The sequence below is a fragment of the Bidens hawaiensis genome, unplaced genomic scaffold (genome assembly GCF_021521415.1).
Source record: "Bidens hawaiensis isolate Kalapana, Puna unplaced genomic scaffold, B.hawaiensis_p1.1 tig00008283_1, whole genome shotgun sequence".
In the NCBI taxonomy this organism is placed as follows: domain Eukaryota; kingdom Viridiplantae; phylum Streptophyta; class Magnoliopsida; order Asterales; family Asteraceae; genus Bidens; species Bidens hawaiensis.
Window position 1 is genome coordinate 878289 of NW_027491589.1, and position 15412 is coordinate 893700.

The 15412-nt window shown below is 33.3% G+C and overlaps 1 protein-coding gene and 1 pseudogene across 2 annotated transcripts; both read left to right on the forward strand.

Annotated features, from left to right (window-relative positions):
- The first annotated feature begins 5139 nt into the window (after positions 1–5139).
- On the forward strand, positions 5140–6575 carry LOC143637420 (chaperone protein dnaJ 8, chloroplastic-like). The gene is made up of 3 exons (XM_077104816.1): positions 5140–5479; positions 5564–5632; positions 6183–6575. Exons 1-3 carry the CDS (start codon positions 5246–5248, stop codon positions 6369–6371), a joined length of 492 nt encoding a protein of 163 aa, XP_076960931.1. The 5' UTR covers positions 5140–5245; the 3' UTR covers positions 6372–6575.
- A 2890-nt stretch (positions 6576–9465) lies between these two features.
- On the forward strand, positions 9466–11982 carry LOC143637421 (pentatricopeptide repeat-containing protein At1g80880, mitochondrial-like; annotated as a pseudogene). The gene is made up of 2 exons (XR_013154424.1): positions 9466–10077; positions 10956–11982. The product of XR_013154424.1 is annotated as a pentatricopeptide repeat-containing protein At1g80880, mitochondrial-like (transcript).
- Positions 11983–15412: the final 3430 nt, after the last annotated feature.

The window sequence follows — 15412 nt, forward strand, 5'->3', positions numbered from 1 at the left end:
GCGTTAAGTTTTTTTCAAATTTCAAACTGATATTTTAGGGCTTTTGATCGGAATGAGGATACGAGTCGATTGATGTAAAACTTAACCTGAAACGACGCTTCAAACAGCTTGATTTTTGTTAATTAATAGTTTAAACACCAGAATTGAAGCATCATTTAGTTGTTTGGACCACTGTTTGGAGGTAAGTTTTACATCAGTCGACTCGTATCCTCATTCCGATCAAAGCCTTAAAATATCAGTTTGAAATTTGAAAAAAACTTAACGCCGTTAAGTTTTTTTTAACGAAGGTTCAATGAAACAAATAGTGGGAAAGTTGGGACCAGTGACAACTATTTTCAAAGTTGGGATTATTATTGGCCAACTGTATTAAGTTGGGATTATTAAAATCCAATTTTCCATTAATAAAGGAAGATAAAGTTGATCCACCAACTCCATGCGACAAGAATACACCGATCCTTGATTATGAGGCTGAGCGACCAAACAGAATGTATTGTGACGGAAAGTAGTGACCATACATATCAGTCAGCAACTGGAATCAACGACACAACGGTCTTTTAGCTACCAGTTTGTGACATATCATCAGCTTAGCATTATTACGGTTTCCAACTTTCCATAGCCACAAATGTATGCTTGATCTTTAATAAAAAAACGAACCAACGTAATACGACGTATGTGGCTTTACCATCCGTCGTCGTAACATGACATCCTTGACTGATTGACAGGTGAAAATAAAAATAAAAAATTGTAGGTGATAAATTTTTCTAAAAGATTTTTTCTAAATAAGAATGATTAGTGATTTATAAATTTAGTTAAATCATAAGCAACACATTAAAAATTCTAAAATTGAGAACCTGAATTTTGATGCGAATATTAGGATAAGATCCTTTGTTTTTGCCATTGCTTTGAACCCTTTTCATCATGTGGTAGGTTTACTATACACGTGACGTATCCGTCGACATCACGAGAAAACTGTTTCCCTTATTTCTTAAAACATTTTATTGAATTTTCGTCAAATAATAATAAAAAGTCAAAAAATAATATAAATAGTTTTTTTTTATTTCCGTTTCCAAACAAAGATAACTTGTTTTTAACTTTGACAAATTGAAATTCAATAATTAAAATATGACGTTTTTGTGATCTTAGGACGGTCATTGATTCGTAATTTGTCATTGTAACTTATTCTCTACCTATTATAAGAAAAAAAATATTTTGTTATATCATTCTTTGTTGTCTTCTCACCCTTATTGGTAATAAACTGAATGTTTAGTCTTGTGGTTAATTTTTCCTATTTAAGGTTAAAATTAAAATTATGATTAGTTATTGTAATAATTTGAAATAGTTTGATTGAAGTTTACCAACATAATACCCATAAAAAACTTACATGGATGAGTTTGATAATAGTGGATTCTTCTATAAATAGTTAGGGGAAGAAAATCATATGTTTTAATCATACATTACATAAAATTTATTTGAATGTTTAAAAAATGTCTCAATTACTAACTATTTACTTTAAATCTATTGGAATATTGGATTAATGCCTCATATCTCCTTTATACTACACAAGAATTGTAATCTCTGGTTGGTTACATTTTTACCAAAATGGAGATGGAGGAAATTTTATTTACTTAAATAGATGAGTTTAAAAGTATTTACCAAACTAGGTTATTTTTTCTCTCTTTGATTTAAATAACATTCTATATTTAATTTATTTTCAATTTCTTATTCAAATTATTATCTCTTCACTATCTTTCACATTTTCATTTTATGAAACAATACACAAAACGTATTTATAAAGCACTTTTCAAATATCTAATAATTTTTTAATATTTTTAAATCAAACCATTTATCGGTTTGGTTGCTCACTGATCTGTGTTCTATAATATTTAGTGATTCTATTCCTTTTTTTTAATCAAACTTTTTCTTGTTTGAGTCGCTACGTGCTATAATCAACCTATATTTTTTAACGACCAATCAAATCGTTCATTCATATTCACACAATACTAGCAAGAACTTAGTAGCATAATGTACAACCTTAAATGGAATTAAAACTATCCCCCGATTAACACCCAATTACACCCTTACAAAGAGTTAAAACTAAATGCATTTCACTTTCCCACGTTCACTCCGACCATTTTGCCCGATTTTTAACCCATAAGAAGCTCATTGATTTAATCTCACAAATTACACCACTTATTAACCCATAAGAAACTCATTGGTTTAATCTCACCAATTACTCCACTTATAATCAAATCATATTGAACACAACTAAATAAAACCATCTAAATAAAACTCTAAAAAATAAAATAAACTATTTTTTTTAGGAAAATTGGATTTTAATAATCCCAACTTAATGCATTTGGCCGATAATAATCCTAACTTTGAAAATAGTTGTAACTGATCCCAACTTTCACCCTATTTGTTTTCATTGGACCACTGTTAAAAAAAACTTAACGGCGTTAAGTTTTTTTGAAATTTCAAATTTATATTTTAAGGGTTTTGATCGAAATGAGGATACGAGTCGATTAATGCAAAACTTACCTCCAAATGGTGGTCCAAACGACTAAAGGATGCTTCAATTCCGGTGTTTAAACTTTTAATTAACAAAAATCAAGAAGTTTGAAGGGTCATTTCAAGTTAAGTCTTACATCAATCGATTCACATTCTCATTCCGATCAAAAGCCCTAAAAAATCAATTTGAAATTTGGAAAAAAACTTAACGTCGTTAAGTTTTTTTTAACGGAGGTTCAATGAAAACAGATAGTGTGAAAGTTGGGATCAGTGACAGCTATTTTCAAAGTTGGGATTATTATCGGCCAACTGCATTAAGTTGGAATTATTACAATCCAATTTTCCTTTTTTTTTACTTATTTGAAAACTCAATAAAATCCTTTTTGACAGAAACCATACTTAATCAAATAAAAATCCTTGCTACAAAATATTAAGTGATGTTTTTTTTTTCACGTAATAACTTTAATATATTACACTTATGAATTCTGAAAACTCAATCTAAGTTGCAATTGAAAGTGAATAAATGATCAGAAGCTACTATTGGATTTTGAAAATCCATTGAAACAGTGATTTGGAAAAGAAAGTTAAACATCGATTGGTTTCTTGAAGGAGAGGGCCATAAATTTAATTGTTTAAAATTAAAAACAAAGAAAGAGAAAAAAAACCTAATTTAATAAATACTTTTAAAATTACCTATTTTGATAAATAAAATTTACTCAATCCTCATTTTAATAAAAAACTCGATTAGGGTATGAAAAACAAACATGTATTAGGAACCATTCAACTGGTTCTAGACGTGTACTGTTATGATACTATGCCGTATCCATATTCACGCAGATCGTTCTAGCTCTCCTACATTTATGTCAAAATTGTAAATCTCATCCGAAAACATACACAAAATATTAATTTTATCCATAAATAAAATCGAACTGAAAAGCAAAAAAAAGTGAAATATTTTAGACCAATTAAAGCCACATAGTTACACATTTCCGATATTGCTACACGCGTCTGGCTGCCGCTTCTATAGAAAGTTTAGTACTTCATACACCCCCTTTTATTTTTTCCTTTGGCTAATGTAACCCTTGTGGAATGACTTTTTGATACATCTAAACATGATTGTGTGAATTGTGAAATTATCAATTAAAAGTATAAATATACTATTTTATGAACGAATGTTGTGACTTGTGAAGAAGAGTAGTACTTGTTTTTATTTACTTTGATGCTAGATTACTTTAAAGCTAAAATAATTATTATCACTCAAAATCAATAATCAAATTTTTATGACAAATACATAAAAACGTTAAAATCTCAAGTTTAGTATAGTTACGTATAAAGAATTTGATGTGTAAGAATTATAGATTTTAAAATGACTTATATATCTTTTTGAATCGCATAGGGTTCGCTTTTATATTAAAGTAAAGTGTGTAACGAACTCAATAATTTGATACCACAAAAAGTTTCTTTCTATGAACGAGAGGTTATGATATTTGAAATTTGAATAGACATTCAATAATGAAATTAATCCAAGTGATGTCCTTATATGTTGAAATAACACAAAGATTAAGGGGAAACATCTTAATGCTTTAGAGACAATTATGCTAGTTAGGTAGTTGCATTAAGTATCAGAAAACTGTACTTCGGAAAAGATCGAGTAGCTACTGAAGTTCAAAGTCACAACTAGACTTTAAAGTCAACATTGATCTATAGTATACTACCGAACTGCAATAACGTCACATTCAAATATATCAATAACTTAAGTTTTGTCATCCATGCCAATTTGTTAACTAGCTTTCAAATATTAGTGTAAAATAATTATAGCTTACTATCCCAAGGGCACTGCTCCTTACTCGCCAAGAGACACCACCCCTTAGGAACCCTTTATAATAAGCAGTCACGACGGTTTGTTAGTACCAATGACACCTCTTTAGCTCTTATAGATCCTATGAGTTACGGTGGTTCCTTAGTACCAGGAATCACGTTAGTCATGGACATGCGTCTCTACTCCACACCTCCTAGATTGCACCAATATCTATTGTAAGCCCTCATCTATTCAAGAAGTAAAAGCCAATTTGATGCAGGTGCATTATAGGGGATTGAAATCTTTTAAATTATTAGTTTATCTTTTATTACTTTTACGTTTATCTCGTTTCCATGTTTATCTATATTCCTTTGTTTAGTATAAATAGGGTGTTAGGGTTTATTTGTTAGTTAGTTTTTGATTGAGTTTTAATAGAAAGAACATTGTTCTTGGAACCTTTGGTTCTGTTTATCGTCTTTTGATTAATCATGAGTCTCTCGAGCCATTGATTGCTTCCGAAACTGCATCACAATTACCCAAAAAGTCTAATAACATTGTATGCTATGTACACATAATTCAAAACACATGGTCCATTGGGAAAAACCTTGGATGTTAAAGGACTCAATGTATAAATAAAAAGAATTTCCGATATCCGAAGCATTAATCTGACTAGGACTGAAGCGATAAGCCATGTCCACCACAAAACACTAATTGACACGTCATCCATCCGTAACAGATAAGGACCGGCCTTTACTCACTTTCTCTCTCACACACAACACCTTTACACACACTATCTTCGCCTATATTATCCATCCAAATAATCCCAATCCATTATTCAATTCATTCATAAATAATTCTTCAAATTAATAATATCTTTTGCAACAATCAATCAATACCTTTATTAATAATATTCAAATTAGAAGAAACCCAGATCAAATCATGGCGAGTGCGGCTGGAATGATCAACGGATGCGTGTCATCGTCCACGTCATCATCGAATTCGTGGGGTAAATTGAAGAATTCGCACAAGAAGAAGGCGGATCGGAGGTTTAGGGTTGGGGTTACGTGTGTATCCACCAGTCCGGTTACGTCGGATCCTTATAAGACGTTGAGTATTCGACCCGGTGCTTCTGAATCGGAGGTTAAGAAGGCCTTTAGACAGTTAGCGTTGAAGGTAATTAATTGATTAATAAATATTGATTGATTGGTCAATTTGTTATGGTTCTTTATTAATATTGGGTTTTTGATTTATTTGCAGTATCATCCGGATGTGTGCAGAGGAAGTAATTGTGTTGTTCAGTTTCATGAAATCAATGAAGCTTATGATGTAAGCAATCTTTAAATCTTAGATTTTAATTTATATAAATTTGATATTTAAATTGTGATTTTATGAATATCTGCTTTGTAGATCTAGGAATTTTAACTAAAATAGTAAATTTAATATTAAAAATCCAAGTTATGATTTATTGAATAATTATAAATTTATAATTCATGGTTTTTGCTTGTATATATACTCATTTAGCTTATAATCGAGCCAAAATCTAAGGTTAATCGATTACGATTGTGTTACCGGGATTGCTTTTGCCAGTAAAAGTGAAATTTAGGAATAGTCAATTTAATAGATATTATTATTCCGAAAACGAGTAAAAATTTACTATGTTACTTGTGCTATTGGGATCACTTTTGCCAGCTAAAGTGAAAGTTAGGAATATTAAATTAATAGTTCAGATTATTAAAAATCCGATGTTATAGATTATCGGTGAATGTGTCTAAGGTTCAGATTATTAAAATCCGATTTTTAGGGTAAAATTGTAGAGATTGATTGATTGAAGATTTAACAAATAGTGAACTGACATGGGTTTGTGGATGATTTGCAGACGGTGATGAGTAATTTGAGAGACGAAACAAGTGTAAACGAGATGGACATGTATGGACCGTCGGATGCAGGGATAGACGAGCCGATGAGGGGGATGGACGATCCGGATTGGGACATGTGGGAAGAGTGGATGGGTTGGGAAGGTGCTGGAATTCGAGATTACACTTCACATATTAATCCGTACATTTGAAATATCAAGTGTTTTAAGATCGAAGGTTTTTGAGATCGAGTTATGTTGATCCAAATGCGTGTTCTGTATATAGGAAGTTGTTTTTTGAGATGATGGTATTAATGTTCATCTCTGAATTGTACATACGTTTCATTTTATGATTAGTATTGTGTAATTGTAGCCTAAGTGCTCTTTGAGAATAAAGATTTGTGTTAAGAGATTGATTTGTGTTTTGGGAAGTTAGGGGTGTTAGGTTATCACTTGATAAAATATGAATTCAATCTTGACTTCAAATCTTGAATTGGTTGGTCGAAAATTGAATTTTCAATATCACGTGTTTGGTTTGATTTTATTAAAATTTAAATTGCAACTTATCAACTTATCATATGTGTATGTGGTTGACAATTTTAAATTTTAATTTTAAACGAAAACAATTTCATTATTCTAATTAGGATATCATTTACAAAAAAATCTCTTTTAAAGAGTTGTCACGTTTTTAAAATTCTTCTCAAACAAGTATATCACATTCATGTGCCTTGGTCGTATCATAATTCAGTCCGATTCATGTTTTGTTTGTTTTGCATTTACTCTTACACGCTAATAACATGTGATTTGCTTCATGTTCGGTTCTAGATTCAGAGCTTCTCACACATCCTAGACATCAGTGATTCTTAAATGTCGCCCAATTGCCATCTAACCATAACGCTACCTTCACCACCTCTTGTTGCCACCATGCTCGTTGTAGACACAACCACCATCTTCCAACACCGTCACCTCCACTCTTCATCTTCACCGCATGGCGTTGTCCCCATGATGGTGCTATGGGGAATCCATATTGGCAAATGAAATTAACTCCAAAATAAGTTTTAATCAAAATTTGAACTTCTTTCGGTTACAAATGCTTTTGGTTTTTACGTTTAACCGTTTTCTATGAGTATAAGAAGCATTCTTATGTTAGAAATTCATTGTTCTAACTTTTAACCATGTTAGCCTAAAATGCTTTCCTTTTGTGCTTTGGTTCGGATGATATATGTGGGCATGCGACCTTTCTATAAATTCTACAAAACATGTATAGAACTCTAAGTTGGACATCTTATAAGTTATAATACATATTAAAAGTGGTGCAACAGTCCCCAAAGCAAAGCAAGGTGTAGTGGGCGGCAATTCAGCAAATATGAGGCAACGAGGGGTGAGAACACTATAAGGTTCCATCAATTACACAATTAACCCCACAAATTTTTAATATGGTAACCCTTAAGTTCCAATAAGTTACGCAAACAACCCCACAAGCTTTTAATGTGATTACCCAAAATTGTAATATAGTACTAAAGCCATACCGACCAAGGTCCCGCTGCATCTTCACTGTCAAGCACGGCTTTTCTCTCACTCTATATATACATGTTCGTTGCAATGCGAGAGAGAAGCAACTAGTTAAATATATTGTAAACGATTTCCCCAAGTTCAATTGCCCAAATTAAGTTACCAAACACTTCTAGAAACATTCTATACAACTTTCAACTTGGGTAATATCGACAAGACATTTTATTGCTCACCAACTCAGTTTAGGTTGAAGTTGAACAAAAATCCAATTTCTTTTCACATGCCCTTCCAAAATCAGAATTTGATGCTTAAGGAAACTACAAATGCATCATATAACTTGCGTTAAACAAATTAATACCAACTTATAGCATGTTTTCAACAAATGTATAAGTGTCACGTGCTACATTTAAGCCAGTAATTCATTTTCATAGGCTCTTCAAGTATCCATTTCTTCAAACCAATAAACGTAACACGTCAGCTACAATGTTAAATTTTTACTTATATTTTATACACATCGAGTTTTCCAATGAGCTGGTGGCGGATTGGTAAGGTAGAGGTGTTTTATATGATCCAGTTCCAATTCCTGCTCCGAACATTTAAATTTATAGGCACCAGGGTGATGATGAGAGACTAGGCGAATATGTGGCTTTCACTAGTTGGATCTTTAAACTGAATGAATTTTATCTCACCGCACTGTCATGCCTTCGGGTGAGTGTTCACGGGCGTTGGCCTTAGGTGAGGCTTTTCCCCGGTTCAAAAGACGAGTGTATCCTGATATGATGAATTTAACCAACAGCCCATTTGAAATATTTATTTGCCATTAAAAAAAATAAACACACAATATTGCTTGTGTATGAAAGGCCCCCACAATCATTCATTCGTTTTGAGTTTGAAATTCCAAACCGCCTCACAACGTCAACTTCCGAACCAATCCTCCTCCAATGATGAATTGATGATAGTCATCCACATAACTTCTAGATTGCACCATTGGATGTGTTTTAAGGCTATATTTTGTGGTTTAACTAGCAATGGTTACTTAAAGGGTCACGTCACGTCACGTCACTATAACGTAGACAATAGAACTTTAACTAGCTCACACGTTAACTACACTTAACTAACTAATTATGATGATGGTAGAAATAAAGAAACCAAAAAATTTTTTTGATTGGTTGTTAGTGGGTGAATCCACCATGTATCCTACATTCCTACTCGTTACCATGTTGCTGCCTCCTCCATAACGCCACCCCCTTAACATCGCATCACGGTGTAGGCATCGTTATGGGTTGACCACATCACCCTTAACGAATAGCCTAATGGTGTTTGAAGCGTGACCACCATACCACACAGCTTAGACATCAGTAACTAAGTATGTAATAACATGTCGCATGATTTAAAAAGAAACTCACCACTCCAAACAAAAAATATTATATAATTTTATCTACATTTTATTAAATCAAACGAAAATAAAAAAAAATGATGCATTAAGGGCATGTTTGGCTAAGCTTTTTGTTTTTGTTTTTTTTTTGCTTTTTGGAGGGGTAAAATGTTCAAAATGCCCTCCAAAAGCTCCAAATTGAAGCTTTTATGTTTTTTGAAGGGGTATTTTGGACATTTTACCCCTCAAAAAAAACAAAAAAAGCTTAGCCAAACATGCCTTAAATCGGAATTTCATTTTTATAGCATAAAATTAAAATTTTAACATATAGTTAATTAATTATAGCCTTTTTCCTTAGAAACTCCTATAGCCCAAAGAACCCACCCTTGATTGGTTATCTTCATATACCAGCACTCTTTGATGTTTTCAGCTTATCTTGCTCGCATAATCATCAACCAACGCACACATTCTCATCTCCGTTCACCTTTTATTCTAACATCACAAGCCACCCAACATGGTCTTTCAACACCCTCCAACACGCATTCACAAAAACTTAACATTTCTTTCTTTCAGGCATTTCGTCGAACACTTGGCACATGTCCACCAAAACTTGATCACATCAATTTTTCCACATTCCAATGTCCAGAAGCTATACGAAACCATTAACTTCACTCAGTTAGCAGCGTCTGCTAACGAAATTTCAAACCCAGGTGTGATTAAATTAGTCGAATTGTTACGCAATGAGTTTGATCAAGAAACGGGTGAGTCAACCGAGTTTATCGATGGGTTCGGAATCAAGCCGAGTGAAGATTTGGTTAATTCGGCGATTTGGGTTTTAAGGGATGATTGGAAGTTGGCATTTTTTGTGTTTAAATGGGCTCTGAAATGGAAGTGTTGTGATGAAAAAGGTTGGAGCTTGATGGTATGGGTGTTGGGTAACCATAACAAGTTTAATAATGCTTGGTGTTTGATTAGAGATTTGTATCAGTCTTCTATGGATACTCAGAGACCAATGCTCATCATGATTGATAGGTAAAACCCGAATTACATCCTTTGTGTTTGATATTAATATCTTATATAGTTTTTTGAGTGTTTTAACTTTTAAGTGTTAAGCAAGTAAGTAGATATGCAGTTGCAGTAGCATTCTGTTTCTTTTAGGGTGATGCTATAGGAACACGATCTTAAACCTTTATGCCACCGTGCCTGTCTCATATGAGCCGTATGGCGTCAAATCAAGCTTGCACGCCAGACAGTGTAACATCAGTAGGCTAGGGTTGTACGCTTTTGTAAAAAACGAACTTTTGGATATTTTGCATGTAATTAATACGGAAGAAACAGAGCCGAACCAAATTTATGGATTTTCACTTTTTGTTTTGAATTTTAAGTAATTTGTAAGAACTTAATATTAATGTAACCATATTTTAGGCCTAAATGTATTATAATCAATTAATCTTTAATTAACAAAAAGATATATGCTCAAGTTCATTTTTGATCTATTTTTTTTTGCTAAAGAATTTCAAGTCCAAATGGTAAAATAAATATTTAAACCAAAACTGAGCCTAAACCAGAAAATTGAAAAAACCGAATGGTTTTAACTGACCCATGCACACCCTAATATTGGCCGTATGACTAGCCTTCCATGAGTCCATGTGACCCATATTATGACCATTTTTTGCGTGTCATACGAAACTGTAGGACCATTTTCCCCTGTCACACGGCCTGTGTGACATGTTAGTGATGTGAGTTTAGTGTGTCAGTGATGTTTGTATAGCTCTTGCCTTCTTTAATCCATGACTGTTTATTGCATCCTGTTATGGTTTTATATTTTTCTACAGCTTTAATCTTTGGACTGCTATAAGATTTTAATTCATATGTGTGGTCCTTTATAAAAAGTTTCTGTATTTCAATAGATATGCAGCTGCAAACGAACCAACTGAAGCTATTCGCGCATTCCAGATAATGGAAAAGTTCAAATTAACTCCCGATCAAAAGGCATTCTATACACTTCTAGACACCCTCTGCAAACATGGAAACGTTGAAGAAGCTGAAGAATTCATGTTTTCAAACGAAAAACTCTTTCCACTCGAAACCGAGGGCTTCAACATTATTCTTAACGGTTGGTGTAGCATATACGTTGACATAATTGAAGCCAAGAGAATTTGGAAAGAAATGGACAAAAACCAAGTCATCCCAGACGGAAACTCATACACCCACATGATTTCTTGCTTCTCAAAAGTCAACAACCTGTTTGACTCGCTTAGATTGTTTGATGAAATGAAGAAAAAAGGGTGGAGTCCAAACCGAACGGTTTATAATTCGTTGGTTTATGTTCTTTCACACGAGAATTGCCATGAAGAAGCTCTTAAAATATTGGATAAAATGAAGGGCGTGAATATTATTCCCGATTCTATTACTTTTAATTGTATTATACGCCCGTTATGTAAAGCAGGAAAACTTGTGGATGCAAGACGGGTATTGTCAAGAATGTTGGAAGAGAACATAAACCCTACTATCGACACGTATCATGCGTTTCTTGAAGGAAAAGACTTGACTTTTGAAGAAAGTTTTGAACTTTTGGATCGAATGATGAAATCTGGAAATGGGCCGAATAGGGATACTTTTGTACTGATTCTTTGCAAGTTTTTGGAACTTAATGAGGTTGAAAATGCATTGAAGATTTGGGTGAAAATGAAAGAATATGAAGTTTCACCTGATTCTGCGCATTTTGGGATGATGGTAGAAGGGTTAATGAAACATGGGTTGGTAACAAAGGCTAGGGAGTTATATGGTGAGATGATTTCAATTGGAATTACGATGGACCCGAAACTTGTGAAGTTGTTTAAAGATTTTTCACAAGATGATGAACGTAAGAAAATAAAGAAAACGGGAATGAGAAATGTGAAGAGACGGTTTCGTGGTAGACGATCAAAGTCATAGACATATAGACAACAATGGGATTGAAGGAGTATATGATTTGTTTGTTGTATAAGAATATGTTGAAGGCTTTTGTATTTGTTTTCTAACATGACAATATTAATAAGATCTTGTTTGACAACAATTTTGTTTTTTTAGCTTTTGGTTTTGTTTTATAAAGAAATTTGACAATGGATTGGAAAATCGTGTTTAGCAAACATTTTAAACGAGTTAGGAATAACAATTAACAAATCAAAATCTAAGTTTTACTAGTTTTCTGTCATTCAATCAATCGAAGATCATTTGTGCATCACAACCTACGTTTTAACTGATCCTATTGGTTGACAAGGTATTTGTGGGGAATGCCTGTTTTATAGTAATGGGTTCTCACATTTACGAAAAGTAGATAAAAAATAAGATAGAAGGGATCCACAACCCAACATTCAATTATATTTTCAATACCTATTTGATGCATGTAGATAGTTGATGAGTTTGGGCCTTTTGAGTTTTGACTACTACATATGACATTTCTAAAGTATACCTATTTACCAACACCAAGGCCCAAACAAGTTCTAAGGCCAACACCAAGGCCCAAACAAGTCTTCTAAGCCTAGTTGACTAGCAAAGACCTGGTCTATGACGTGTGGGTCCTAGCCGGCAATAGTTTATGCAAAAGTACAAAACCATGAGGTGAGTTTGAAGTTGAAGTTGAAATTAAAGATGACCAAACATAGATGTCAAAAGTCCAAGATGCCCAAATATAGACGCCTACACACAGGGCTTTATTTATGTAGGGTGGTCTCCCTACTGCCCGAAAGTCTACATTTATATGAAAGGTAAGTTTGAAAACAAGATGAATTTCACGTAGCTTTGGGGGCCAAACTAACACTATTGTCTTCTCAAAGACTTATTTCTTGTAATTGAGGAAACCTTTTAAAGCGATTATCGCAATTTCAATCTTGATTAGTCGGTTTTCATTTGAAAATGGTGAAATGGATTCTAAGAGCGCTCACGTTAGAGTCTCTATCACATATTAGGGAAAATTACCTAAACAAACATATTTGACTAATTTATTTATTTTTTCAAACAATCTTGGTTTTTAGCCACAAGTCCAAAGCATCCCCATTTTACGCCAATCAAAGCGTGACACATACACTAAGTTGATTAAGAAGGATAAGGCTTAGCCGACGCTTTTGGGCACTAAATCTCATAATTAGTATAGCAGGTTGCATGATCTAAACACCCAGAGAGTTAGACTTGTCCATTGATAGGTTACACTAGCCTACCAAAGTACCAATCAATCTCATTAGTTGACTTCGTCACGTAGATCCGTAGGCTAATTTAGCCGGATACATGGGTCGTAGGCTTTGAAATCATGTCATTCAACATTCGGCCAGCTCGTTAAATAAGTTAAATCAAGGTAAACACAATGGCACATTAAAATGTGAATAAAAATTAAGTGCCCCCAAAACTTTTTATAAAAAGAATGAAAACCTTAAGCTAATTAGTAAGAGCGTTGATAAAGTTCAAATCTTTATATAAAAAATGAAATACTTAAAAAAATTAACGTTGAAGCGTCGATAAAGTTCAATTCTTTATATAAAAAACAAAATACTTAAAAAGATTAACGTGGAAGTGTTGATAAACATAAGTACGTAGCAACCACAAATTCATAAAGAAGTTAAATGATAATATGAAAGCCCAATAAAAAAACACAACTTTGAAGCAGATTTTATGGCTTGCACACTTGTTTTTCATTATGTACATTATTACACGACTCCTTTTGAATGAAGTTGACATCGATGCGTGGATAAAAATAAACATGTTGCAACATTATATTCAGAACTTTATATAACAAAAACAATAAAATGTGAGCGTGTAGGTGGGGTTGGACAAATAACTTATTAATCATCTATCCATGATTTCCATCTCAATTGGTTAAGGTGATGCACCAAAATGCCAAAGACTTCAATTTAAAAAGAGGGTCTTGGGTTCAAAGTGACTCGTGACAAAAAAAAAAATAAAAAAAAATTCTAGGTTAAGCTATGGGGCTGTCTCACATATGGTGGGTGAGTGGCCTATTAGTGATCGTTAAAATCTTTTAAACTAATTAATTCATTTTTATTGGTTTATACATTAATTTATAATATGATATCCAGTATATATATACATGCGTATACATGGGATTGACATTGCATTAGTACGTATTTGGATTGACATTACATTAAATTTGACACTCTTAAAAGTTAACGTCATTATCAAAACTTAATATCACGACTCATTATTGGTTAAAGTGAAGTGATTATGCATTATGTGGTGTGCAGACAATCCAGCGTGTGAGTATATGAATTATTATTGTTAACAATAATAAATAAAGAGATCATATGGCAGTCGATCGATAAGAAAATAATAATATGATGATGTGTCTGTCAAGTGTGAATAAGCCAACTAGTGATGGGTCTTGTTGTAGGCGGACGAAATTAGACGGGTCTCCAGCAATAAAATCCAAGCCATGTGACCCTACCTGCTTGTCATTAGTCGTTACTTCTAGAACATGTCTCTCACATGACATTATTATTGTTATTATTATATTGTCACTTTGATCAAAACTTGTTTTTAAAGAAGAAATGCACCCACTTATTGTTTTACTTTTGTCAGTTTTTTCTTATTAAATTGGACCAGATGAAACATACGTGAGCTACCAGTTATATAAAGTAATTGACGTGTAGTTCAAGTTGGATAAACTCGACGACTTTAAAGTAGTTGACTTGACTTCATGGAATCATGTCTTAAGAATTTTAGTATTTTATATAGTATAAAGGGGTGTTTGGTAGAGGGAATTGAGGGGTGAGAAATGAAATTGGAAAGAATTTTCTTGTTTGTTTATGAAAGAAAGAGGTGAGAAATGGAAATAAACCATTTCCATTTCTCTGATTTTGTTTCTCTACAAAAAGCGGAGAATTGGATTTCTCTGATTTCATTTCTCAGCCTCACGTCCTCTTAAGCGCAAGTCACCAGGACACCACGAAGAACCCTGGAACCTAACCAAGTGCCAAAAACCCACTCACAAATTCATCGTCCGCCTCGAGATTTCCTCGCCGGACTCCTTCTCCGTCAAGCCATTGCCCGTCGACGGCTACTCGTTTCCCGGTTAAGCCGATTGCTTCCAGAAGTTAACCCACTGCCTCCCTATTGTATGTTTTATTATTTATTAATTAATCCTCCTTACATTCTATTCTATTGATTATTATTGCCCTAATTCACCAGGTGGTTCCATCGCATTACACACAAACACAGGTATCACTTTTTTATCTTAGATTTTAGGTTTTATAGGTATACATAGATTCGTAATTTGTCAAGTTATGACTCTGTGATTGCTTCTGTATGATCAATTTTATTCATGAGTTGCTATGCTTAAGATGGAACAAGAGTAAATTTTCATTGCCTTATTGCT

Coding starts and splice junctions, on each gene's coding strand:
- LOC143637420 (XM_077104816.1), top strand. CDS start 5,246: ATGGCGAGTGCGGCTGGAATGATCAACGGATGCGTGTCATCGTCCACG. Junction 5,480..5,563: donor TTAGACAGTTAGCGTTGAAG/GTAATTAATTGA, acceptor ATTTATTTGCAG/TATCATCCGGATGTGTGCAG. Junction 5,633..6,182: donor AAATCAATGAAGCTTATGAT/GTAAGCAATCTT, acceptor GATGATTTGCAG/ACGGTGATGAGTAATTTGAG.